At 45.3% G+C, this 26,968-nt stretch overlaps 1 protein-coding gene across 4 annotated transcripts in view; it reads right to left on the bottom strand.

Annotated features, from left to right (window-relative positions):
* Positions 1-26,968, bottom strand: part of RCL1 (RNA terminal phosphate cyclase like 1) — a 56,981-nt gene that overhangs the window by 20,913 nt on the left and 9,100 nt on the right. For all 4 annotated transcript variants that reach the window (XM_019463718.2, XM_019463716.2, XM_019463720.2 and 1 more), the window contains exons 2-5: positions 20,085-20,156; positions 17,595-17,770; positions 12,326-12,400; positions 11,306-11,430 (exon numbers count right to left, since the gene is read on the bottom strand). In XM_019463718.2, the coding sequence (XP_019319263.2) occupies positions 11,306-11,430; positions 12,326-12,400; positions 17,595-17,770; positions 20,085-20,156 (448 nt within the window). The remainder of the gene's footprint in view (positions 1-11,305; positions 11,431-12,325; positions 12,401-17,594; positions 17,771-20,084; positions 20,157-26,968) is intronic.

Here is a 26,968-nt window from a genome sequence, read left to right on the forward strand (position 1 = left end):
GCTCTGCTTCTGTACAGAGCAGAGCTCTCCGATGACTCTCACACCCTATTTCTGTACTCAGAAACACTCGATAAATATTTGACTTGACACAAAGGGCAAACCTAAAATGGGGAAAGAGCAAAGAGGAATTTTTCAATACCCACACCAAGCCCGGTTACATCACCACCTCTGTCCAGAATGTACTTCTGACCACAGGCAGCTGAGATAAACAGTGCCGGGTCTCCTACCTTTGGACCGGGCAGGTGCTGTCCTTCTGAGCCCGAGGCTGTCCACTCTCCTAAGGAGAGCACCAACGCCACTGTCCTGACATAATCCCACGGCATCCACGGCTTCCAAAATCCTTTCAGGTACATTAATAACTGATCTTATGCTCACGGTGACCCCAGGGGCCAGGGCCATGGATTCCTAGTTCCGGAGCTTACACTGAGGACAACTGAGTCACAGAACGGAGATACAAATTAAACAGATCTGACCTCACAAAGACAACCTCCTCCCTCCAGCCCCTCCAGAGATGTGGAAACCAGGTGGGTAACTGTTCCAACTCAGGGCCAGTGGAGTCCTACATCAGAACCCTGGCAGTGCAGAGGGACAGGGCGGCTACACCCCAGACTCACTGTGGAACCACCTAGCGCGGTGTGGAGGCTGAGTTCCAGAATCGGACCATCCGTGTTCAAGTCCCAGCTCCAGTGAACCATCATTCTGTGTCTAGTGTGCTAGACACATGAGGGGCCCCACCTCCTCATCAGTGAGAGAGGGATAATCAAAATACTCTCCCCCCCCCCCACCAGGGTTTAGAGGCTCAAAAGAAAGAATGCACGTGAATGCCTGGCGATGCCTTGTGTGTGGTGGGAACCCCACGAATGCCAGTCACTGCTTTTCAGGCCCAAGACTCAAATCTCAAAGCAGAGGCTGCTATCCTTTCAGGAATCAGAGATCCTTCTGGGAACCTGATGAAAGCTACGGCCCCTCCCTCAAGAAACATGCCCACGTAATTTTGCAGGCAGTTTCAGGAGAATGTGAACCTTCTGAAGCCCATACGTGAATACCATATTAAGAACTCCCATAACCGAGAGAGACAATTTCACAGTTCTAGGCCCTACTATCCCTCACTGGCGTTCCAGGTCAGAGAAGGCACACACGGGTGTGGGTGTGGAAAGAGAGAGACGCAGATTGATGCTCTACGTACCTTCCCTACAATCAGAGAAAGGAAACCAGTTTGTCCTACAAATTCTAACTCACTGCCATCTTGGGCCTCTACCCCAGCTTCTTCATTTGACTCTTAGGTACCAAATCATGAGCTTCTGGGACAGCGCCACAAACTGGAAACAGAGCGTCCCCCTTCTCCCCACCACCCCCCTCAGGCAGGGGGAGAGGAGAGTGGGTGGCATTAAATAAAAGGTAACCGCACCATCCAGTCACAGCTGCTGGCAGGAACCCACACCAGCTCCTGCCCAGGACCTGGCCAGTCAGGGAGGGAAAAGACGCGCCCTCAGTTAAAGCCACAAGAGCAGGGCCGGCTCTTCTAACCCCGGCCCTCCCATGGGGAGTACAACCTCCAAGCTCAGACCCACAGTCAACCGGACTTGGAACTACAAAAACCACAAAACCAGCTAGAGCGTTTTGCCGAAGGCGGCTCTTTTTTTCCCAGGCTCCAAAGCTGGCCAGGAAGGCGATCTCAGTTCAAACCCACATTCCTTTGGGGTGTCCGTGAGAGGGGCAGCTCACATCTGGTTTGCAGACAGGAATCTGAGCAAGGGCACCATGGCTCCTTCCCCGAGGAGCTGGGAGGAGGGTTCAGGGGTCCCAGCCCCGGCCCCACACGAGGAGTTCCTCGGGGTCTTCCTGGCGCCGGTTCTATACAGGGAGGCTCAAAGAACACGGGAGGGAGAAGCAGGGAGGGACGGCCCGCCGCCCGGGGCTCTTCCGGCTTTCTCCGTCTCCTCTGCACAACCCCCGAGCCTTCCCCACCTCCCAGTGTCCTCATCAAAGGTTCACTCACAGGGCGTGTGCACACGCGGGACACCATTCGGGGAGACCCCAGCGTGACAGCCTCCGTGGAACCCATGTCGTTACCACAAGACTGTGTCAAAACAAACAGCACACTCTGCAAATCACATTTCCAGACTACAGAGAATGGGCCCCGAGCAGGGCTCACTGCCACGAGACAGCATGAAGGACACAAATCTCAAAAGAGAAAAATCAAACTGAAACGGCCCGGAATGTGGGCAGGATTTCACGCGCAAGGCCACCGACTGCCGCACTTTCCAGCAACAGAGGCAAACGGCCACCAGCAGGGTTTCGTTCTGGGTTATTTACATGGCAAAACACAGGAGCCTGTTAACAAGAATAAGGTTGAGCTAAAAGTGCATGCGTATTTGGTTAAAGAGAAAACTAAAAAAACCTTCCTACTTGCACGGCATCTCCATCTCTCCACAGAGACCATCACCTTAGAAAGGCCATACAACTGTGCGCCAACCTGGGGGCTCCGGGGACAGAGGTGCTGGGCGTGGCCCTGAGATGGGCCCCAGGGGAGCCACGCAGAGAGAACAGGTCACAGCGCCGGAAGCTCGGTGACAGGCTCCTCTGGTCCCGAGGGCTCCTGCAAAGAACTCCGGGCGGCACCCTCTGTCTCAACAACGGCTTCCCCAGCTAATCCGAGTCCTCACGGCTCACTGTTCAAGCTGATCAAGGCCTCCGAAGAGTCAGTCCACACCACGTTTCTTTTCCTCCCAGGAGGACTATGCCCAAACCTCCTGAGAAACATAAAACTTGACTTTAGGCACCTATCCCACCCCTGGGAAGAAGACATCCTGATCTCTCCCTTTTGTCAAACTCCCACCAGGCAAGTCACTGCGCAAGCCATCCAGCCCTCGGGCCTCCAATGCCTGCCCTGACCCAGATCTTGTCGGCCTCTGGAATCGTACTACTTTCAATATCCGAGACCCCAAAAGACAACTCCCCACACACAAGTTCTTGTTCTTCCACCCAGCACACACACCTACTTCCACTCAACCTTTAGGGCTATTTACATTCAACCTTTAAATCCATTAAGGGTTCCAACCCCGTGACCGCCTGCCTTCTCCAGGCTGGCCAGCCCCTGCCACAGGACTCGGCCAGGAGCACCCGTCTGTCACTGCAACAATACTCACCCCCCCAGTCCCTCTAACCTATCCCCTGCACCAGTCATTCACCCCGTCATCCACACTCAGCCCTAGCTGAGAGTGGCCGTCCGGCCTTCTCTTCTCTGCCCTCCAGGCTGCCGACTGCCGCCAGACACGGCCACACAGTCACAAAGCCGACACCATAATGGTCACCATCTCGGGCTGAGCCCTCACTGCTGTCACACAGACTTGCTCTTCTCCTCAGTCACTGCACCCCACTGCCACAGCACATCCTGACACTTGTCACACTGCCTCATCATACCTCTGCTATTGCCCTTGTCCTCAATCCCAACCTAACTCTTGAAAACGGAACTGTTCCCACCCCCCTTCCTACCACCTTCTGGCGGCTCGATTTAGAGCTGTCCTCACCGCATACCTGCCATCTTCAACCCACACCCTCTCCAATAATAATAAAAATAACAGTAGCTGCAACTTACCACGTGCTTACTCACACACCAGCCCAGTGCCTCGTACTATGCATCTATCACCTCACTCAACCTTCACGGCAGCCCCACACGGTGTCTGTAAAGTACCCAGTGACATGCGGGTCAACCAAGGCTTTGGGCCGAAATCCTGTCATACCTGAGCGGCAAAGCCAGAGTCGGAACTCACGTCTGATCCCAGCACCTTATCACTGCTACCCTGCTGCATGAGCCTCCCTCTCACCCAGAGATCTACCTGATCAACAGCAGTACTCAGATCAGCACCAACCTTTTCTTCGGAAAGGGAGGGAATCTTCTCAACTCTCTCCATCTCCATATGGCAAGTAACCGCTTATCTTTCCTCCTGCTTCTCTTTCCGGTCAAGACTCTTGACAGAGCAACCTCCATGTTGCACCACAGCCCTCCGGGTCACACCCCTCAGCCGGGAAGTGGTCTTGGGGCTGGCTCCTCCTCTCTGGAAGGAGCTCCTCCTTGGCCGTGAGCTGCCCAGAGCATTCTCCAGCCTCAGGCTGACTCCTCTGGGCTCCTCGGGCAGGGGAGGGGGGGCGTCCAACCAGGACTTCTAAGAAGCTGCATTTTCTTTATTCTCCTCTCAACCCCTTGACTCTCCCTGGTCCCCCTTCCCGGGAGCACTTGGCCTTTTTTTTTTTTGGTTTATTTTGAGAGAGAGTGTGTGCTCTTGAACATGAGTGGGGGAGGGGAGAAGGAAGGAAGGGAGGGAGGGAGGGAGGGAGGGAGGGAGAGAGAGAGGGAGAGAGGGAGAGAGAGAGAGAGAAAGAATCCCCAGCAGGCCCCACACTGTCAGCACAGAGCCCAACATGAGGCTCAGTCTTATGAGCCATGAGATCACGATCTGAACTGAAATCAAGAGTTGGATGCTTAACCAACTGAGCTCCCGAGGTGCCCTGGGAGCACTTTGCTTTTGCTTTCAAGTCTTAGTGGCTTCTCAGGGATCCACCCGCCACCCGCCTCTCCCGCACACTACACAGTAGCCAACTCCAAATCACCCACTTTGGGCTCTCACCTGGCCCCCAGGTTACAGATGTGCATTTCTAATTTCCTTTCTAGGCCTATCTCCCTGTAACCACACGAAGGGCCCTCGAACCCAGCAGGAATAGAACTGAACTTATCCCCACTGCCCCCCCCCCCACCGCCCCCCCCCCCCCCGGCAAACACACAGCTACTGTCAGAACGTATATCTCTATCCAGGTGCCAGGAGACACATCAGAATCGCCCTCAAGGACCCCCCTGTCCCCCTATCACAGAGCCAGGTGGTGACGGCACCCCCCGCATGCTGCCCCCAGGATCTCTGTAAACCAGCAACCCTCACCCAGGCTCTTCAGGGCACAATGACTCTCTAGTATCTTTGCCTGTAAGTGGTCGCCACTAGGTGATAGGATGTTTTTCTTTTTTTTTTTTTACTTGAACCTTCTAAAAAGCAGCCAAAAGTTCTTTTAGCATCACCAAAGTTATGGTCTTAACATGGAAATTCTCTCTCTAGATAACTGCTGACTTTGGAACAAAAGCCAACTCCCTCCACGTGGTCTTTAATCTTCACTGGCTCCGGCCCCATCATCCACTACTTCTTCCATCTCCATCTTCTACTACCAAACACCACTGCGCAACCTGCACTGAGGCCACACTGCACGGCTTGCCACTCCCAGAACCGCTGTGCACTGTGACATGTGCACAAGCATTCCCTCCTTGCTCTGCTTCACAGGCCTCCAGCCTTCAAAGCTCAGTCCCAACGCCTTCCCTTCCTATAGGAAAAGGCAGAGGTTAAAAGTCCGGGCTGCGATGAGACAGAGCTCAAATCCCAGCTCTGCCATCATGAGCAGTGTTATGTGGATACAAATTCCATAAGGTGCAGCCTCAGTTTCCCCATCTGCAAAACAGAATGCAAGTAAACTCAGAAGTCACTTTGAGGCTTAAAAATAAAGTGTCTCAAATGTAAACGGATTAACCTTCACAATCAGAAGAAACAAAAGTTGCTGCATGGGTAAAACAACAAGACCCAACTATATGCTGTCTACAAACGGCCCGCTTTAACACATAAGCACACATATAAGCTGAAAGTGAAGATATTCCGTGCAAATGGGAACCAAAAGAGAGGAGGAGTGACTAACCTTCCATCAAACAAAAGACACTAAGTCCAACAAGACTTTAAGGTCACAAGAGACAGGGCTCCACGCTAAGCCTGGAGTGGAGCCTGCTTAAGATATTCTCTCTCTCCCTCTCTCTCTGCCCCACTCACTCGCACTCTCTCTCTCTCAAAAAAAAAAGAAGAAAACATTCTCTCCCTTCCTCCGCCCCCCTCCTCCACTCATGCTCTAAATAAATAAAAATAAATAAATAAATGTTTTAAAGTCACAAGAGATAAAGAAGTTGATCATACAATGTTAAGGTCAATTCAACAGAAAGACGTAACAATTATATATGCACCCACTCAGATCACCTAAATATATAAAGTAAACATCAACAGATCTGAAAAAAGAGCAATACAACAGCAATTGAAGACTTCATACCCCACTTTCAACAATGGATAGGACATCCAGAAAGAAAATCAGTAAGGCAACAGAAGACTTGAACAACACAACCAAATGGAACTCACAGACATCCAGAGCACATTTTACCCAACAGTAGAGGGGCACGCATTCTTCTTGCTTGAACATTCTCCAGGATCACAAGGTTGGTCACAGGACACGTCTTAACAAGTTTAAGGCGGCTGAAATCACCTCAGCTACCTTTTCCAACCACAATGGAACGAAAGTAGGCATCAATAACTGCAAGAAAATGGGAAAATCTACAAACCGGTGAAAATGAACACATCCTTGAACATACAAGGGGTCAAAGAAGAAATCAAAAGGGAAACTAGAAAATCTATAGACAAACAAAAATGAAAACACAACATACCAAAACTTTTGCGACTGAGCAAAGGAGTACCAAGAAGGAATTTTATAGTGATAAGGACCTACATTCTTTCTACAAAAGAAGAAGGGTCTCTAATAAACAGCCGAACTTTACACTTCAAGGAACTAGGAAAAGAAGAACTAAAATCCAAAGTTAGCAGAAGGAAATAAGTAATAGGGTAGATACAAGTGAAACAGAAAAGCAAAAACCAACGGGAAAAAAATCAACAGAAGAATCAGTTTTTTGAAAAGATAAACAAATGACAAACCCTTAGTTAGATTGAGAAAAAAAGAGCAAAGACTCAAGTAAATAAAATCAGAAATGAAAACAGACATTCTAAATGATGCCGCAATTTGTAAAAAAAATAATAAGGTACTATTATGAACAGTTACATGCCAAATTGGACAACCTAGAAGAAATGGATAAATTCTACCAAGTCTGCATCAAGAATAGAGCTTGAACAGACCAATAACAAGTAAGGAGACTGAATCAGTAATCAAAAACCTCGAAACAAAGACCAGATGGCTTCACGATTAATTCACTGGTGAATTCTACCAAACATTTAAATGACAAATACCAATCCTTAGACTTCCAAAAACATCAAAGAGAGAACACTTCCAAATTCATTTTATGAAACCAGTGTCACCCTGATACCAAAGCCAAACCATAAAGACACTACAAAAAAGAAAACTACAGGCCAATATCCCTAATGAACATGGATGCAAAAATTATCAACAAATATTAGTAAACTAAATTCAACAATACATTAAAAGGTTCATATAACATGACCGAGTGGGATTTATCCCTGATATGCAAAGATGGCTCTATGTATGCAAATCAACTAACGTGATAAACCACATTAACAGAATAAAGAATAAAAATCACATGATTGTCTCAACAGACACAGAAAAAGCATCTGATACAATTCAATACTCTTCCACAATTAAAAACTCTCAACAAATTAAGTATAGAAGAAACTTATCTCAACACAATAAGGACATACATGAAAAGCCCACAGCTAACATCATCTTCAGGAACGATGGAAAACTGAAAGCTTTTCCTCTACAATTTGGAATCAAGCATGGATAGCCACGCTTTCCATTCCTATTCAGCATGGTACTGTAAATCCTGGCCAGAGAAATTAAGCATGAAAAAGAAATGAAAGGAACCCAAACTGGAAAGGAAGAAGTAAAATTATCTGACTGCAGATGACCTGATCTTACACGTAGAAACCCTAAAGATAATCACCCCCCAAACAAAAAAACTACTGGAATAAATATTTTTAAAAGTTGCAGAATACAAACTCAACGTACAAAAATCAGTTGCATGTCTGTGCACTAACAATAAGCTATCTGAATAAGAAATCAAGGAAATAATCCTATTTACAAAAGCATCCAAAAAACCTAAAAACGTAAGAATAAACTTCACCAAGGAAGTGAAAGAACTGTATACTGAAAAGTATAAAACGATCATGAAAAACATCTTCAAAAGACACAAATAAATGGAAAGACAGTCTACATTCATGGACTGAGAGAATTAATATTCTTAAAACGTCCAGACTACCCAAAGTAAACTATAGATTCAATGCAATCCCTACCAAACTACCAATGATATATTATTTTAATGTTTATTTATTTTATTTTTGAGAGAGACAGAGCGTGCAGCATGCAAGCGAGCATAAGCAGGAAGAGGCAGTGACAGATGGAGACACAGAATCTGAAGCAAGCAGGCTCTAGGTTCTGAACTGTCAGCACAGAGCCCGATGCGGGGCTCACACCCACGAACTGTGAGATCATGACCTGAGCCAAAGTTAGATGCTTAACCAACTGAGCCACCCAGGCACCCCAAAATCCCAATGATTTTTTTTTTTTTTTACAAAATAACAGATACAGAAAAAACAATCCTAAAATTTATATGGAACTACAAAGGACTCAAAAAAGCCAAAGCAACTTTGAGCAAGAACAATGCTGGAGGCATCAGAGTTCCTGATTTCAAAATATATCACAAAGCTACAGTAATCAAAATGGCATGGTATTGCCACAAAAACCAATGGAACACAACAGAGAGCCCAGAAATAAACCCCTACAAGTCTGTTCAACAGACACACCACATACAAAAATCAACTCAAAATAGATTAAAGATAAACGTAAGACCCTAAAACCATAAATATTCTAGAAGAAAACATAGGGGAAAAGTTTCTTAGCACTGACAATGATTTATTGGATGGAGCACCAAAACAAGGGCAAAAGAAACAACAAAGTGAAAAGGCAATCCACAGGATGAGAGAAAATGTCTGCAATTCATATCTCTGACTAATATCCAAAATATGTAAAAACCCATACAACTCAACAGCAACAAACTAAAAATAATCCAATTAGAAGATGGGCAAAGGACCTGAATAGATACTTCTCCAAAGAAGAACCAGATATGTTCATACATTCATGTGAAAAAGGGCTCAATATCACTCATCATGAGAAATGCAAATCAAAACCACAATGAGTTAGGGGCACCTGGGTGGTTCAGTTGGTTGAGCATCCGACTTCAGCTCAGGTCATGATCTCCCAGGTTGTGGGTTTGAGCCCCGTGTCGGGCTCTGTGCTGACAGCTCAGAACCTGGAGCCTGTTTCAGATTCTGTGTCTCCCTCTCTCTCTGCCCCTCCCCGAATCCCCCTCCCCCCTCTCTCTCTCAAAAATAAACATTAAAATCTTAAAAAAAACAAAACGGGTTATCACCTCATGCTTGTTGGAACAGTTATTATAAAAAAACAAAAAACAAAAGATAACAAGTATGGCTGAAAGTGTGGAGAAAAGGGAATCCTTATACACTGTTGGTGGGAATGTAAATTGATCCCACAATCCCACATAGGGTACATATCCACAGAAACTGAATACACTCCCACATTCATTTCAGTGTTATTCACTATAACCAAGACATGAAGGCAACCTAAATGTCCAATGCAAGACAAATAAAGAAAATGTAGTATTTATATACATAGAGTATTATTAAGCCTTAAAAAAAAAAAAAAGGAAATGCTATCATTTGTGACATGGTTTAATAAGGAAGACAGCGTGCTAAGTGAAATAACACTTGGTGAAAGATACAGAACAGACAGAGAAAAACAAATACTGCATAATTCCATTTATAGAAGGAATCTAAAATAGTCACACTCACAGAAGCAGAGAGAATGGCGGTTGCCAGAGTTTGGAAGGAAGGGGAAAGGTGGAAATGCTGGTAAAAGGGTACAAAGTTTCAGTTATACAAGATGATTAAGTCCTACAAATCCACCATATGCCATAATGTCTGCACTATATACTTAAAAATTTGCTGGGGGTCTTCGGTGGCTCAGTCAGTTGAACACCCAACTTCCGCCCAGATCATGATCTCACAGTTCGTGGGCTCGAGCCCTGTGTCGGGCTCCCTGCTGACATCTCAGAGCCTGGAGCCTGCTTCACATGCTGTGTCTTCCTCTCTCTCTACCCCTCCCCTGCTCATACTCTCTCAACAATAAATAAATGTTAAAAAAAATTTTTTTATAAAAAAAAATTTGCTAAGATAATTATACTGGAATTTAAAAAATAATTTTAAAAAAAATTTGCTAAAAGAGTAGACCTATATCAAACGTTACCACAAAAAATTAAAAGTATAAAAATCTAAAGAAAGTGTAAAAATAAAAAAAAATCAAGAGGGCAGAAAGAAACTCTTGGAGGTAACGAATAGGTTTAAGGCACTATGCTACTGGTTTCGCAGGTATATGCTAATCTCCAAACTCATCAAGCTGTACACATTAATCCGTATAGCTTTTTGTACATAAATCATACATCGATAAAATGGTTTTTAATTAATTAATTATTTTTAAGAGAGACAGTATGAGTGAGGGAGGGGCCGTGGGGGGCAGGAGGGCAGAAGATCTGAAGTAGGGTCTGCGCTGACAGCAGTGAGCCAGATGCAGGGCTCAAACTTGTGAACCATGAGATCATGACCTGAGCCAAAGTCAGACGCTCAACCGACTGAGCCACCCAGGTGCCCCAATAAAGTGGTTGTTTAAAAACAAAAGAAAAGCAAGCATATCCTTATATTATCACAGTGCATGCAAAGTAATCACTTAATAAACAGGTATTACTGGGGCACCTGGGTCGCTCAGTCAGTTAAGCATCCAACTTCAGCTCAGGTCATGATCTTGCAGTCCGTGGGTTCGAGCCCCACGTCAGGCTCTGTGCTGACAGCTCAGAGCCTGGTGCCTGTTTCAGATTCTGTGTCTTCCTCTCTCTCTGACCCTCCCCCGTTCATGCTCTGTCTCTGTCTCAAAAATAAATAAATGTTTAAAAAAATTTTTTTAAATAAATAAATAAACAGGTATTATTCCTGCCCTCCTACATCCTCCAGACAAAATGTGCCATCCTGTATCTTAGCTCCCCAACCTACTGTGTGCCTGTCTACACCACTTTACACATTAGATCAGAATTACGTGTTTGCGTAGGTTTCCCCTCATCAGGGGTGTGTTGGTGGTCCCTAAACCAAAGCCCCCAGGAGAGCAGGACATACCCTGGAGTTGTTTGCTTGAGCGTGAACTAAAAAAGAACAACGAAGGAACCAGTCTAGTCATGGTGAGACGGATAATAAAACATCGCATCTCAGCCAACAATTACCATTTTGCACTGCTAAGACCTCCCCAAGACTGCTGTCTAAAAGTAAATAACTCTGCAAAGAGGTAAACTGTTGGAAGTGATAAGTCATTCTTCCCTTCGAGAGGCAAGTCAAAGAACAGAAAGTTAAATCAAACAAAAGGATACGCAATTCCTCTAATACGTTTGATCTTCCCTGGATCCGTGAGCTGAACGGGCTTCAGGACCTTCCTCACAGGACAGGAGAAGAACACTTCTCCTCCTCCTCCGGGAGGCATTCCCCGTCGCACAACCTGCCCGGGTGGAAAGACAGAAGAAGTGACGATGCTGCGGAGCGCGTGACCCCGACACCCAACCTGGCTGCTCTGTGCCAAGGGGCTCTTCCTCGGGAGGCAGCGAGCTCTTTCGTACCCACCTTGTCAACCCCTTCAATGCCGACGGCACCTTAAGTTAGCACCAAGAGGGCACATGCTGAGCGGTGACTCCGGGCCAGCACGTCCCCGTCACAGTGAAGCCACTTCATCACGAGGGCCTGTCCCCTCATCCTAACTGTGAGCAACTAGCCCAGCTCATTGGCTCATCCCATTTCTCACCCGTCAGGAACCCGCTTCTCCTCCTGTGCAATGAACTGATCTATGAAAACTCATTTTATTCAGTAAAAATGAAGTCATTTCCCCCGTTTTAAAACATTAACTTAAGAAATAGATGCTAAACAGCTTAAGATATCCACTGTTACTGATGTAACCCTGCTTAAACAGATGCTTAAATTACTTCTACTAGGTTTTGAAGACACTGAACATTCACAGGGGCATCCAGGTTGGGAGGCCCTGGAGACAAATTACATCTTGATGATTCGACCAGAGAGGGCGTGTGGCTAGAACCCTGGCTCCACTGCTCACTAGTGGAGATGCCGCGAGGACTCAGGGAGCCGACGCGTGTGCAGCACTCACACCATCACCTACTGCAGAGTAAGTGCGAGTAACTGGCCACTATGACTGTCATTACTCAAGAGTCCCTCTCCAGCTCCAAGTCTGTAACGTTGGGGTCATGACTCCCGTGGGTGTTCTCAATGGAGACGTTCGATGTGACACACACAGACACACTGAGTCACACGGCTCTTCCCATGAGTTCACAAGAGAATACGTTGTACGCATATATATACAGCCAACAAGGTACACGCATCCTTACCTTTAGCTCAAATGATTCACCGTCAATTCCAAACTGTTTCAACAGGGGGAGGGCTGTTGCCTTAAGAACATCAACCTGTGGAATTATTTCAGGAAAAAAAAAAAAAAAGTTTAATTAAACCTTGAGAAGTGGGAAGAACAAAGAGCCCACAAAGCAGGATGAGGTTCAGCAACCGGGCACACGATGTCGTCCTGCGAGGAGGAAGCACGCGGGCTTACAACTGAGGGCATGGGCCGGCTCTGCTCCCAAATAAGACTGCAATTTTACAAGCTGCCGGCTTCTCCGAGCCCCTCTTTCCTCACTTTATAACAGCATACATCTACCCTGTGAGTCATCGTGAGTATCACATGCATCACGCAAAAAGCATCAAGAAACGGCTAGGCCCATCCAGAAAACAAACTGGGACTTCTGCTCATTCCTAGAGGCCTAAGCGTTACAGAAGAAAATATCAGCCTTTTTTATTATTCTTTTTCCAACATGGTTTAGTGCTGAGAGCTGGTGGCAATCCAAGCCAAAGCAAACCAAATGAAGTCTGCAACCTGAGCAGGGGCTACCTGGGAGTCCTGCGGGTGCCACACAGGCAGTCACAGGAGGGGACGGTCCACAAAGGGGTAGGCCGGGGGAGGTAGGCTTGGACTCAGGGAAGCCCCACAGTGCAATGACAATGCCCACAGTTGATGGCAGGGCTGTGCCGAGCATGGCTGTTATGACCTCCTCCCTTAGAGCTCCTCGGGGGCCTGGGGTCCTCTGCTTATTTATTTGTGGATGCCCCAGAGGGAATAAGGGTGACATTCAAATCAGGTTGGCGAACAAGTCAGTGAACGCCGTCTCAACAGCAACTCGGGAAGGAAAGGAAAATCACTCCCTTACTTGTTCCCACTGAACAGAGCTGCTCTCCAGCCTGCAGGGGCGAGCGACCCCTAGGCAGGGGCAGGGCGGCTCGGTCCAGGCTCCACCTCCTGTTAGCTGTGTGGCTTCTGGTCAGAAAATCCCAACTGTCTGAATTTCCTGGTCTTTAAGGTCTGGGGCTCTCAGCCTGTCTCTCTCCGAGCTGCCACCAACTCTAACATGCTGAGATTCAACAGAATGAGACTCCAATAAGCCTTCATAGCAGAGAACAGCCCTAACTAAATATTCTGATACCACAAAATTAACCAGGGGCAGAAATGACCTCTGAAGCCTAGGAACCTGGTCAGAATGGATCAGGTGGGGCAGAAGCAGTTACGAGGAAAACTCATTAAAGATTAGCTAATGTCATTAAATACTGAAGCTAAACGTGTGTCGCAAACTTAAAATAATGCATTTGGGGCTGCCAGAACCGAGAGGAAGCCAGTCTAGGCTAGAATTAAGGGCAACTGGGGAGCAGGCCAACCCAGACTCTGGGAACAGTGGGGGTGGAGGGGCGCACGCTGCTCTGCCAACGACGTGACTCTGGGACCCAGGCGCCCAGCCTGGAGAGAGGGAGAGAGAGGGCGGGGAGAGAGGGGAGAAAGCAGCGCATCCCTTCTGCCTCATCCTACCTATACCTGGAGTCAAAAGGCCGAGGCCAAATGGACTCTGAAGGTCAGCCAGAAGCCCTAGTGTAGCTGAAGGGGGTCCCATCTCCTGAATCAGCCTCTAGCTGCCCTGGACGGCAGGCATCCTGGTGCAGTGGGACTAGGGCCGGAAAAGCAGATGCGGGCTTGAGTCCTTCTCTGCCTCTTGTTAGCTGGGAGACCTGGACACTTCCCCACGTCCCCAGGGCCGTGGGTGCCTCCTGCGTAAAGTGAGGGGCTGGACTGGACGTACCCCTCTCGCTGTGCACACTCTCATTTTAGCAGAGTGAGGATGGTCTACAAGTTCTGCTTAAGGAAAATGGAGCTGGAACTCTGCGATTACAGGCCCAAGTCTGGTCCAAGTGGCACCTGATGGCAGAGGCATTACCCTTCAGTTCAGTCAGTCAGCAGACAGAAATGCGATCAGATCCAAGCCGATGCGAGAAAGGGAAGAAACCTGCTCTCAGCTACCTTGTCTGAAACAGTGATAAGAACATCCACCTCACAGGGTTGGTTCAAGAATTCAGTAAATAAGGATACATACAGAAGAACACAGATTCACTCACAACGGGGCCCAGCACACAGGAGACATGATCGTACTTCTTTTCCCCTTCCAGGAGGGTACTGAAAAAGACTGGAACCTTCCTTGCCATTTGACCGGCTTGTTGGCACCAATAAATATCTACTGTGCTCTGGTGCAGAATCACGGAGATGCAGATAAGATCTCCTGAACTTTTCTTCTCAGAATTTCTCCCTACTCCCTGCCCTTCTGTCCCCAAGGGAAAATGTCCCTATTCTCTCACAAGGCTCATCCTATCACTTCTACTGTCTTACCCTCACCCCTCCAGCAGCTCCAGGAGTCAGCCTTATAAACACCCCCATCATCCTATCTAACCTTCTAACCATCCCGGTTCTTCATCTGTCTGCTACTCATTCCCCAACCTATGGCTGTCTTTATAGTCCAAGGACACTGCTCTCTCGAGGTCAGTACAACTTCTCACTGCCGAACCCCCCACCCAGCCCGAAGTCGGCTCCTGCAAAGACTGGCTTTGTGAGTCATCCCCCGCTTCTTAGAACTTGCCTCCTATGTCCACGGTCGCTGTCTCTGGCCCCTCTTCCCCGCTCACACCTCAAACATTCACTTCCTCTTCTTCCCCTACTCCCAGCCTCTGGGACCATGGGGCAAAACCCAAATGCCCATGGAGGTCAGAAAGGGAATTTAAATGAACGATGAGGTCAGCTAAGGCCTGTGTCCAACTGGAGAGCTCACGTCTCATCCAGAGGACCACGCCACTCAGGTCGGGCTGATGGCCACCCAGCGCCACCACGTCGACCTACTGTAACGTAAAACCTGGGGTCTCAAACATGAACCACCAATTCAGAGACACACACCGGCACACTGCAGCCCAGAGGAGGAACACCTGTAGGATTAATTCAGTCAAAAAGCCTCCAGGGTTCAACCCCGGCACTGGTCCATCTCACTCTCCTAGGGTTGTAACTGTCAATAGGTGAGATCCTGGTGACCTGTCTCTGAGACCCCAGACGATAACTTCTAACTGCCAGCTAGACAACCTCTGTGGATATCCTGCCAATATCCCAGAGAAGAGAATGAAAGTGAAACACATCATCCATCATCCTACCACAATTTTCCTCTTCCCCATATCAAATGCTATCTGATCTCTACCCTTCAAGTCAACCAGGACAGAAATCATGGAATTATTTATAACTCCTTCCTCCTGTCCCATCTCCAATTAGCTGTCAAGTTAAGAAACCTCTCCCCCCACAATGTCCTTCAGATCTGTCCCTTCCTTTCTACTTCCACCTCCATGATGTTCAAACTAGTTGAGACCTTTCCAATTCATCCTCATCTTGGCCTCCGGAGTCATCTTCCTAAAATCCAAGACTGACTCTGTGGCCTCCTTTCCTCTAAAAAACCCTCCCAGCCCTCAGCATTTTGCCTATACCTCTGATAAGGGTACCCTCGTAGCCCCCCTGGCTGCCTCCATAGCTGTCCACCTTAGGAGATCAAGATCCCGAAGGGCAAAACTCCTTGAGTTCATCCTGTGTGCACACAGTGGGCACGGACGTGAATCGGGGAAGCCAAACATCACAGAGAAAGCTTGAAATGAAGCCACAGGCTGAAGAAGTTACTCTTCATCCAGGATTAGGTGTATTTCTTTTATCCTAGGCTGGAGTCAAGTATTCACCAAGGTCACTTTAGCCGTGAAGCTAGAAAAAGCAGAACCCCACCACACCTGAAAACAGATTTTTTTTTTTTTTAAATACTCTGCACACAAGAGTTAAGTATTATTTCTGGGGAATTCATCAACTAATCTTTGTCACTGTTACCATACAAAACTTTTTTTTAATAACGCCAGTGCAAATAGCTTTTAAGATTATTGGCAATTATAGAAAAAAAAAAAAAAAAGAGTACATAACTGAGGCAGCCAGTACCCAAGTTTCCTCATGTTTCAGAGCTTTTTCCCATTATGCAAGGCTCCTGCTCCCCCCGCCCCAATCCAGAAGTGAAAGGCCTCCTGTCACATTTCTAACTGAAAGGCCCATTTCCTAGAATCGTCAGAAAATGCAGTAAAAAAGGAATCATTTGAAACTAGTTTAAAATTCTAAAGAGGCTGTGCACATTCCCTTACAGCTGACAATTTCAGGTCTTGCACTGTACCCAGGATCCTCGGAAGAGTCTGTGCACCCGAACTCCCAAGAATTGAGGAGTAAGTGTCTTAGTGCCTAGCAACACATTAACCACGTTTCCCCCCTACGAGATGTCTTGGTGAACACCAGCGGTCTCCGCTTTGGGGCTCAAGGCGCCACCTAACTGGTCTTTACTGGCTAGAAAAGCTACACACACTTCCCATTCCGCCTCCGGAGCCACCCTCTCCGAGGTCCCGGTCCCAAGTCGGTGGAGGTGAGCCTTGGTAAGGTGTCCTTGGTAAGAACTTCACATCATGGCCTTGGGTTTTCAGATACCTTCTCTGGAGAGCAGGGGATCCTTCCCTCCCCGCAAGAAAGGTCTAAGGCAGGCCTGGACAGAACTGTTCTAGTATCTCTCTCTCTCTCTCTCTCACACACACGACAAAACCCATCCTTGAATGACTCTAAGACAGCTGTGGTGGCCACAACGAAAATTCCAGGTATATATTAAACTATCCTCCCCACACACGCAGGAAAATTTGCATGCTTAATGAGGAGGTCGCTGGCGCCCACAAACTATCAGAGTTCGCGTATACCTTCCCCGCCCCTGCCCTTTTTCTAAATCTGCAAACTCTTCTCAGAAGAAGAAAAGCCCTAAAATTTATGGTTAAAATCTGAGTTAACTCAAGATAACGCTACAGCAATGCCAAGGAGATATTATTATTTTCTGTCTGAAATTTTGGTCTGCTGCCTTGCAGCCGCAGCCATCACATGACCTTAGGAAGATCCACGCTCCAGCACTGGAGCCAACAGAGCCATTTTTCATGTCAACCATGATGAGACTGCACACATCTGCTCTGAAGGTTCTTAGACACGACGGCGAAAGGCACCTTGATGAATGTTAACAGTCATCACGGCATTTGATGATTGCAAATTTTGGTTCATCTGCTTCCCGGGGTGATTAATGTCTAAATCTCAAGGTAAATAACGAAACGGAGACCCTCAACAATGAAACCTGTGCTTTGTCAGGAACTTGCTTCTCAAAAGCTGGGCTGTGACAAGAGACAAGACTATTCACTACTCACCGAAGGGTCAACCTGGTCATTGGTTACCCCCCGCAGGACAATTCTTAACGGGTGCTTCATAAACGGAGCCAGGCAAAGAAGACTCTCCAGGTAGTAGCCAATGCTGCGAAGGACACTACAGTCATGTTCCACGGACCCGCCATACAGGAGGCCGGGCTGGTAATACAAGGTTGTTCCTTATACCGGAGGAGGAAGAGCCACATTCAGCCGAAAAAACAAAAAAACAAAAAACACGAAGTGTCAAAAAGGCAACAAAAGCAGTGAGTCCCAAGGGGAAAGTCTGACAAGGGCATCCGAGAAGTTCAAAATGCCATTCCTAAGAGCCCACACTTAACTTTTCCAAAAGCTGACTCATTACTGTCAAGCCCCTGTAACAATAATAAACTGTGAGTGTAATTTAATAAACAGTAATAAATTAAACCCCTCCCTAAGCATCTGAATTGCCAAAGTCGTGGCAGGGCACAGAGGAGAGATCCCAACGGGCGCTATGGGCTTCCAACAGCACACTCTGCCTGCTGGTGGAGGGCTCTGCGAATGATGTGCTGAAATGGTCACATCAGCAACCAGCTTCTTTCCAGGCCCTTGAAACGAGATTTCCCAGAAACTGCACTCATCAACAGGATTCCTAGAGAAGGCAAGTACTTCATGGCACTTAATGCCATTCATAGTAGCTCTTTTTAAATTTAATAACAACAAATAGAAAGATCTAAAATTATTGAATAGCTTTGGTGGAAACTCCATTATCTTCGTTCACTCTTTCCCATATCCGTATCATCCAAAAAGTTTCTTACTGGGTGTATGTATTAGAGGAAAAGCAAAGTAAAATATTCTAGATTTTGGGGGGAGGGCATAAATGGCTGAACATGGTATTGCTGCTGCTCAAAATCTTTTGTCAGTGTCTCCTGGCGTAATTTACCAATACGTTTAACATTAGAGGAAAGAGATTTACGCTCAGTCCCTCACAAGGAAAGCCACTCTTGAGAGGTTCATAAAATAAATGTAGGTTTTACCAAATTAAAAGCCAAAATCCCAATGATCACAATCAGAATCATGTTCTGATCAAAGTGGGAAAGAGTCTACATCAGTTAGTCTAAATTAAATTTTAGATTAGTCTAAAACCAATCCTTTAGGTCAAAAAGCCAAAAACAAACAAACAAACAAAAAAACAAAAAAAAAAATACGTAACCACTAAATTCTGCAAATCTGTTTATGCCTGCAAATTAACAGGGTGACAAATTGGCCAGATTATCAGAATTGAAGGCTTCTACGCTGGTGGGCACAGGGCACATGAGGAGGAAGCAGGATCATGTAAAATGTCTTACTTCCCAACTTGAGCTGAAGAGAGGACTAGAAAAGAATTACGCACCCTCTGAATCACCGATAAAAATTGCTGAAAAAAATCTCCAGCAAAACAATATTAAAAATTTTTAATTTTTTAAAAATCTCCAGCAATTTCCAAGTAAACAAGCCAAGGAGAACTCAGGGAATGACAGCTTGCAACGACCCCCTGAGGTCTCACGCCTGAAACTTGTTCTCCGTAAGGCATGGCTGAATGTGGCTACAGGCCGCTGAATCTCCTGTGACACAAGGGCCACTTATCAGGCCAAGCTGGTCTTCTTTCTTAAGAGAGCCAATGCATGAGAAAGGTCATGGTTTCCTTTGCTGAATACATGTGCAAAGGTGAACAGCTCGTGGAGCCGGCCAAAGGATGTTTGCCATGGTCTCCCTGACAAGGTCGAGAAGAGTTCCTAACAGCAAACAAACAGCTAAAAAGAACCTAAATGTTTATCAGTAGGGAACAATCAAATAAATGATCATGCATCCCCACGCCAGAATACTCTACTAGGTGCACTGAAATATCGAGATAGATCTGCGTATGCCTGGCAGGGAAAGTTCTCGGAGACCTCGGTGACAGCGAAAAAACGCTGGCTGCAGAACAACATGAAGAGCATGACCCTGCTGGTCTCAGATACGGAAGCGCCATGCAAGCAAATGCGTGGAAAAGAGACCAGGGCACACGCCCCAGACCGTGACCGCAGCGGCCCCTCGGGGCGGGGCTGGAAGAAGAAACAGGTGAAGGGATTTTCACATCTTCTGCATACGCTTGTGCGTGCTTCTTTTAAAAGACAAAAATAAAATAAAATTCAGCGCGTTCAACTATCTCACAGACTTTGTTGTAAAATTTTATTGTGACAAAATAAACAATCGGACTTTGAAAAGCCGCACATCGATTTTAGGCGTGAAGTACTTTTGTTGCTGAAGCAGAGGAGGTGCCTGCTTGAGCTGAAACGTTCAGCCTTCTAACTTCTCTCAGTCAAGGGTGTGCCCCTCACGCTGGCAGATCTGACACACGTCTCCAGTCGACTTCTCACAGGCAGGAAGCCAGGTCTTCCCACCCGAATATTTATCCCGTTAAGAGGCACGAGAAGTAGAGGAACGGGTCAGCAGCACACGTGGCTGCTTTCAGGAATGGGAAGAGACGGCGCTTACCTGTTTGGTTTATTTCGATCCGAGAACCATTAGTTATTTTGTCCAACAGCCTTATGAAGCTGGCTTCAAAGTCTGCGGGGGAAAGAGAACACAGACTGGTCACCGTTTCCAGAGAAGAGGTCTCATCCGGGAACTGCAGTGGAAGGTCCGTGACCCCTGCACCACACCCGGGTTCGAGTCGGGACAGGGCCGGGACCACTGGCTGAGGAAACCGAAGCACCAGAAAAGCACCGACTGGCATGTCTATGTTTAGTGGAACTATGAGAAACAATTCGGCTTTCATATTCCACGACAAACAGCAACTCTACCTGCATCTAGCGGGGTATTAATTTCAGCAGCCTAACACCCATAAAGGCCTGTTCTTCTGACCTCAGGCGTGCATGCCAAACAAGGGAGAAGCAGCAGAAAGGAGGGAAGAGTTTTAGAGTCAATTTCATATTTGTTCCCCACCTGAGAGGGCAGATGAATGTGCAGGCCACCCTCCAGTCTCCGAAGCAGTAAGGGGTCCCGGTTTCCTCCACTCAACACTGTCCCTTCTCTCCCCTCATCATGCCTCTTACTCACCTGGAGCTATCACCCCAGTTTAGTTTTTCATTTCATTACACACATACTTGAATGTACAATATTACCGTCACCTTCTTTTTAATGTGTGAAAAAAAGACTGCAAGAAAAAGCACCCACATGTTAACGAATGGGCTTCTCTTCATGGTAGGACATTGTACGAATTTAACTTTCTTATTTAAATCTGGATGTACGTATTTGCTTCAATTCCTTTTACGGACAGATTGTCGTCTAAAACATAAAAAGTGGGCATTACTTAAAAGGGGGGTGGGCCGAGGGGGAAGAAATGGATTTTAAATGTGAAAAAGGAGAGGAGGTAGAATGAAGACTCAGGCAGGACGGCACTTCCTGTAAGTCCTGTGCCTTCCCATAAGTGGGTCACACACACACTCGTTCTCTCTCACTCCCTCTCTGGCGTCAACCTGTGCCCGTGAACAAGGACAGGAAGACTAACTTTTCTGCACCAAAGGCATGGCCACCACCTGGCGATTTAGGCAGTCTGCACCCCTCTATACGCTAACAGAAGTTTCCAGCACAGACCCCAGCAGCCGCCTGAACTGATCCAGAGGGCTAAGCAATTCCCGTCCACCTGTGCAGTTACTTATTGCTGTCCCCGCACCCCCGTCACAGTAGATGCTGCAATCCGTACCAAGAACACTGGGCTAGAAGTCAGAGACTCCGGCGAGCCCTGAACAGGGAACGACGGCTAATTCCAGCAGGTGTGCATCAAAGCATGCCTTACAGCCGGACATTCTCTCATTTAATCCTCAAATCCCCACGGCAGGGAGGGCTGTTCCCATTTCATAGGAGGCTGGGGCCCGAGAATGAGGACCAGCAAGTGACAAAGCCGGGGGCGGAGGGCAAGCCTGTCCTTCTCCACGGTCCACACTAACCAGGGACGCCACTTTGCCGAACTCCGTTTAATCCTGAGTCCACCACCTCCTCCAGAAAATCACGGTACCTCTTAACTGTAGGCACTGACCTACCGCAGAGTCCTGCAGACCATTTAATGGGTCCCCAATCAACATTTTTAACGAAACCAGAATAGAATAAACAATGTCAGAGTTAACTGTACGGAGTTAACTGTTGGCGAAACCTTAACGCTTTACAAATATCTGTATGCGTACTTGGTCGTGGTGTTAGGTAGCATCCCAAAGTTTGAAAATAACTCAACTACAAAATGACTTCTATGGCCTCTTTATATAGAGTTCTTAAAGTTTTTACAGTTTTATTTATTTTTGAGAGAGAGCGAGCGAGTGAGTATAAGCAGGGGAGGGGCAGAGAGAGAGGGAGACACAGAATCCGAAGCGGGCTCCAGGCTCTGAACTGTCAGCACAGAGCCTGACATGGGGCTCGAACCCACCAACTGCGAGATCATGACCTGAACTGAAGTTGGACGCTCAACCGAGCCACCCAGGCGCCCCTAGCATATTCTGGTTTTAAAAATCGGGCATGATCAAGACCACAGCGCCACTTTCTGCCTGTATTTTTAGCAAACGCAACGTGCTCTGCACAAAAAAAGGAAACCTTGATTTGCTCAAGTTTTTGAGGTGACTAAAGGGGATTGAGGAACAAGAATTCATGAATAAAGTCCAAGATTAAACTGCATAGCTCTTACAGATTAGGAAAGAAAAAAGAACATTAAAACAAAAGCCTAACTTTCCATTTTTTTTTCTTCTGCAATCCACGGGAGCACTTACGCACCAACACAGTTTAAAACGCCCAGCAGAGGGGCACAGGCAGGAACAGAATGGGCACGTAGAGAGACCTCCAGGCTGGACCATCCCCTGGTCACAGCAAATAGGTGACTCAGAAACAGTACTTCAAAGAACCAAACACAAGAGCTAGTTCCAGAATCCTGGCAACAGCGAAGATATAGCTCCATCACGTGGTATGAGAAAGCTCTCAAGTTCACCTAATAATAGTAAGACTGAAGTCCGCAGACTTCATTAAGGCAAGATGTGTAGGATCCGTTGTCCTTTCACTTCCCATACACCCTTTGTGACTCTTCCTCCTCAAGACTGCTCTTGGGGGTACAGTTTCAAGTATCTAAAAACACTGGGGAAAAACATCCAAAAATAGGCACGAGTTTACTGCACTGCTTGGGAATACATGATTAGGTGATAAAGCTATAAAGACCATCGGCACAACTACCATAGTGGTCAGGAGAGTGACTGCCAGCAGCAGCAGAGAAGGGAGTCTCTACTGGAAGACGCCCGGCCCCACAGGTCAGCAATGTTCCATTTCTTGACGCGGATGGGGTCACACAGGTGTTCACCGTATAACCTTTTAAGCACCACTTTTATGTTTTACGCATGTTATGTTACTGTAGTCAACATTTGTTAAAAATTTATATTATCAGGACCTTCAATCTCAGAATTCATTAAATACTGCCTCTGATACCTAATGCACTCCCCTCCTTAAGGGAAGTGAGCTCATCACTTCTTTAAGGGGCCAGTAACTCTGTAAAACAGTGGCAGTCATCAGCCTGACCCACTCCTCACTAAGGCAAACTATGTCTCAAATAAGGATGTTTATTTATATCTATTTATAACATTCATATATAAATGTTAGATATAAATACATACAGGATATATATCAGAACACTCTATAGCATCAAAATTAAAGAGATTTCTTATATACTGATATAAATCATCTGCATGGTATGCTGAGTGAAAAAAAAGTAGGAAGCTGATGGCCATTTGTGTGAAAGAGGACAACATACATACGTACTTGCTTATTTATGTAAAAAATAGCCCTGGAAAGAAACACAACAAACTGGTAACACCGGTTGCTTCACAGGGAAGGAAAAATAAAAAAGAGACAAAAGCCCATCTTATAAACCCTTTTTGTTCCCTCTGAATTTCATGCCATGCGTATATTTTTTAAAATACATAAAATTTAAGTTAAAAAATACAAATAAAGGTACTGTGACACAGTTTAAATAGCCAACAAAACCACTTTCATTAAATAGCCTATGAAAGATCTTTCTAAATACTACAGTCATTATGTATAAAATATACGTATTCTATGTATAATATGTAGTAATACATCATGTGACAAATGATAAATTATATTTTAACTGAAACATATAACATCTTTCCTAAATTGTCAATATGTCCAGAAAAAAATTACAGAACATAATAAAATATTTTGAACAGAAATATTAATTTTATCAGAATACACAGGAGACTACCAAAAAAAAGTTCACCATACTAAACATAGCATGAAAAAAAGGAAAAGAGAAAAAAACGAACTGAGATTTCAGATACGGAACAGATTTACAAGCCAAAAAGTAAATGAAAAAATAATCTCAAAAAGATTTTATTTTTTTTATTTATTTATTTTTTTAATGTTTTATTTATTTTTGAGACAGGGAGAGACAGAGCATGAACAGGGGAGGGTCAGAGAGAGGGAGACACAGAATCTGAAACAGGCTCCAGGCTCTTAACTGTCAGCACAGAGCCCGACGCGGGGCTCGAACCCACGAACCACGAGATCATGACCCGAGCCAAAGTCGGCCGCTTAACCGACCGAGCCACCCAGGCGCCCCTCAAAAAGATTTTAAAAGTGGAAACTATAGCAGAAAAAAAATCAAGCTAATTCATTTTAACAAATATGACACAGGGGCACCTGGCTGGCTCAGTCAGTAGAGTATGCCACTCTTAATCTCAGGGTTGTGAGTTCGAGCCCCACACTGTGAGTTTAAGCCCCACACTGGGCATGGAGCCTGCTTTAAAAATTAATCAATTAATTAATTTAAAAAATACAACACAGATCAATAGTCTCATTCATCTGTAAGAAGAAATAAAATGTGAGTTAAGAAAATCAGAAATAAAAAATAATATAATTAAAAAGAAACTATAATCTCTATGGATACATTTGAAATTAATATAGCTATGTAAAAAGATGATAAACAGATAAACAGAAAGAGAAATCTAAAACTAAGGGAAGGAGAAAATTTATCAATAAATCAAAAGGATCACTGATGAAGTTGCTGGCAAATGTTTTCCTGACAATTCAAAGGAAAATAATTCTTATATTACGTATTCCAAAGAACAACAACAACAACAAAAGCACAGAGAGATGGCTTCAATCACAGAACAGTTAAGAGCATCACATGCAAAATAAAAAATTACAAACTAATTTATTCTGTTTATTTTTTATGTTTTTTAATCTTTTTTTTTTTTTTTTTAACATTTATTCATTTCTGGGAGTGAGAGGCAGAGTGTGAGCAGGGGAGGGGCAGAGCTGAGAGGGAGACACAGAATCCAAAGCAGGCTCCAAAGCAGGCTCCAGGCTCTGAGCTATCAGCAGAGCCCGACGCGAGGCTCAAACCCACGGACCGTGAGATCCTGATCTGAGCTGAAGTCAGATGTTTAACTGTTTGGGCGCCTCCAAACTAACTTCATTTAATGAGAACAAATGAGGGGCACCTGAATAGCTCAGTCGGTTAAGTATCTGACTTTGGCTCAGCTCGTGATCTCAAGGTTTGTGGGTTGAGCCACACATCCAGCTCTGCACTGACAGTGTGGAGCCTGCTTGGGATTCTCCCGGATTCTCTCTCTCTCTCTCTCTCTCTCCTTCTCTCTAGGCCCTTCCCCCACTCGTGCTCTCTCTCTCAAAATAAATAAATAAACTTAAAAAAAAAAAGACGACATTATTAAATACAAGATTAAATACAAAAACGGAGGCGGGGGGGGGGGGTGGGGAATCAGGTAACTAGCTTAACTACTACTAAAAAGGCATCTGTTAAAATTCAATATCTAATTCTGTTTTAAAAAAGTATGAAGAATGAATTTATTTATTGTAACAGACTTTTACAGATAAAAACAGAGGCCTCTTTAGAAGTTCAAGGAGAACATCTTCATTGGCCTTGGGGTAGACCAAGATTTCTTTACAGGGCAGAGAAAGATTTATAGACTGGGTGACATTAATCGTACTTATTGCTCATCAAAAAAACCCACTAAGTGTGAAAAGACAAGTCACAGAATGGAACTAGTTATTTGCGATACTTTACCACAGAAGCCAAAAATTGTGCCATATTAATAAAATGTGATAGCACGCTATAGCAATGAAAATCAACTGCTGCTACAACAAAGATGAATCTTACAAACACGATACAGAACAAAGAAACCAGACATACACAAAAAATACAGACTCGGGGTGCCTGGGTGGCTCAGTCGGTTGAGCATCCGACTTCGGCTCAGATCACGATCTCACAGTTCGTGAGTTCGAGCCCCGTGTCAGGCTCTGTGCTGACAGCTCGGAGCCTGGAGCCTGCTTCAGATTCTGTGTCTCCCTCTCTGTCTCTCTGCCCCTTCCCCGCTATGCTCTGTCTCTCTCTGTCTCTCAAAAATGAATAAACATTAAAAAAAATTTTTTTTTTTTAAAATACAGACTCTATAAGACCACTTATATAAATTACGGTTAACATTTCAGAAATTTAATTTATGCTTCAAAAAGGCAGTTTATTACTTACACTGCAGGTGGAGAAAATGATGTGACAAAACAAGCATGAGAGGGGTCTCAGGGCTGCTGTTTTATTTCTTGGCGTGATAATGGCTATGGGAGCATATCCCCTTTGTAGTAATTCACCAAGCTATGTATCTATGATCTTTGCACTTTTATTAATGTGTAGTACACTTTGGTAAAAGCTCATTTTTAAGAAATAAAAACCAAGTTCAAAGAAAGAGTACCTTTAAAAAATATGAAAAACGCAAAGAAATCCAATCATCTCTCTAATCTGCTATGCTAGAAATACCATTAAATACATCTCCAAAAAAAAAAAAAAATGCAGAAGGTGTCAATACAAGGAAGAAATCACAATTAAGGGAAAAGTTAGCTTACCAATTAGGCAAGAGGATTTCACATACTTTGATTTGACCCCACATTTTAAGAAAGCATTGTCTTTGGCCTAGCAATTCCACATCTAGAACTCTATCCTGCAGAAATAGAAGTATGCTAGGAGATACAAAAAATTTTATTGCTGTTTTATTTATAATAACAAACACTGAAGATTACTTTTTTTGTCCCATACTTTCAGGTGTTTATAAAAAACCTGTAAAAGAAATAAAATTAACAGTAGGAAATTTAACTCTCTGATTTATACTGCTTTATGACCTTCCAAGTTTCCCATTTATATATAAATTCTTCAGTTGTAGTCCTTTTCTTTACAAACACATTGGGAGGAAAAATCATACAATCACGTCAATTGGTGTAGAAAAGGCATTTGACAAAATACAACACTCATTCATAATAATGATAAACCCTTAGAACAATACGAATAGAAGGGAACTGTCTCAATTTCATGGAAAGCATCT

This window comes from Panthera pardus, unplaced genomic scaffold (genome assembly GCF_024362965.1).
Source record: "Panthera pardus isolate Hobbes unplaced genomic scaffold, ASM2436296v1 HiC_scaffold_20, whole genome shotgun sequence".
Classification (NCBI taxonomy): Eukaryota; Metazoa; Chordata; class Mammalia; order Carnivora; family Felidae; genus Panthera; species Panthera pardus.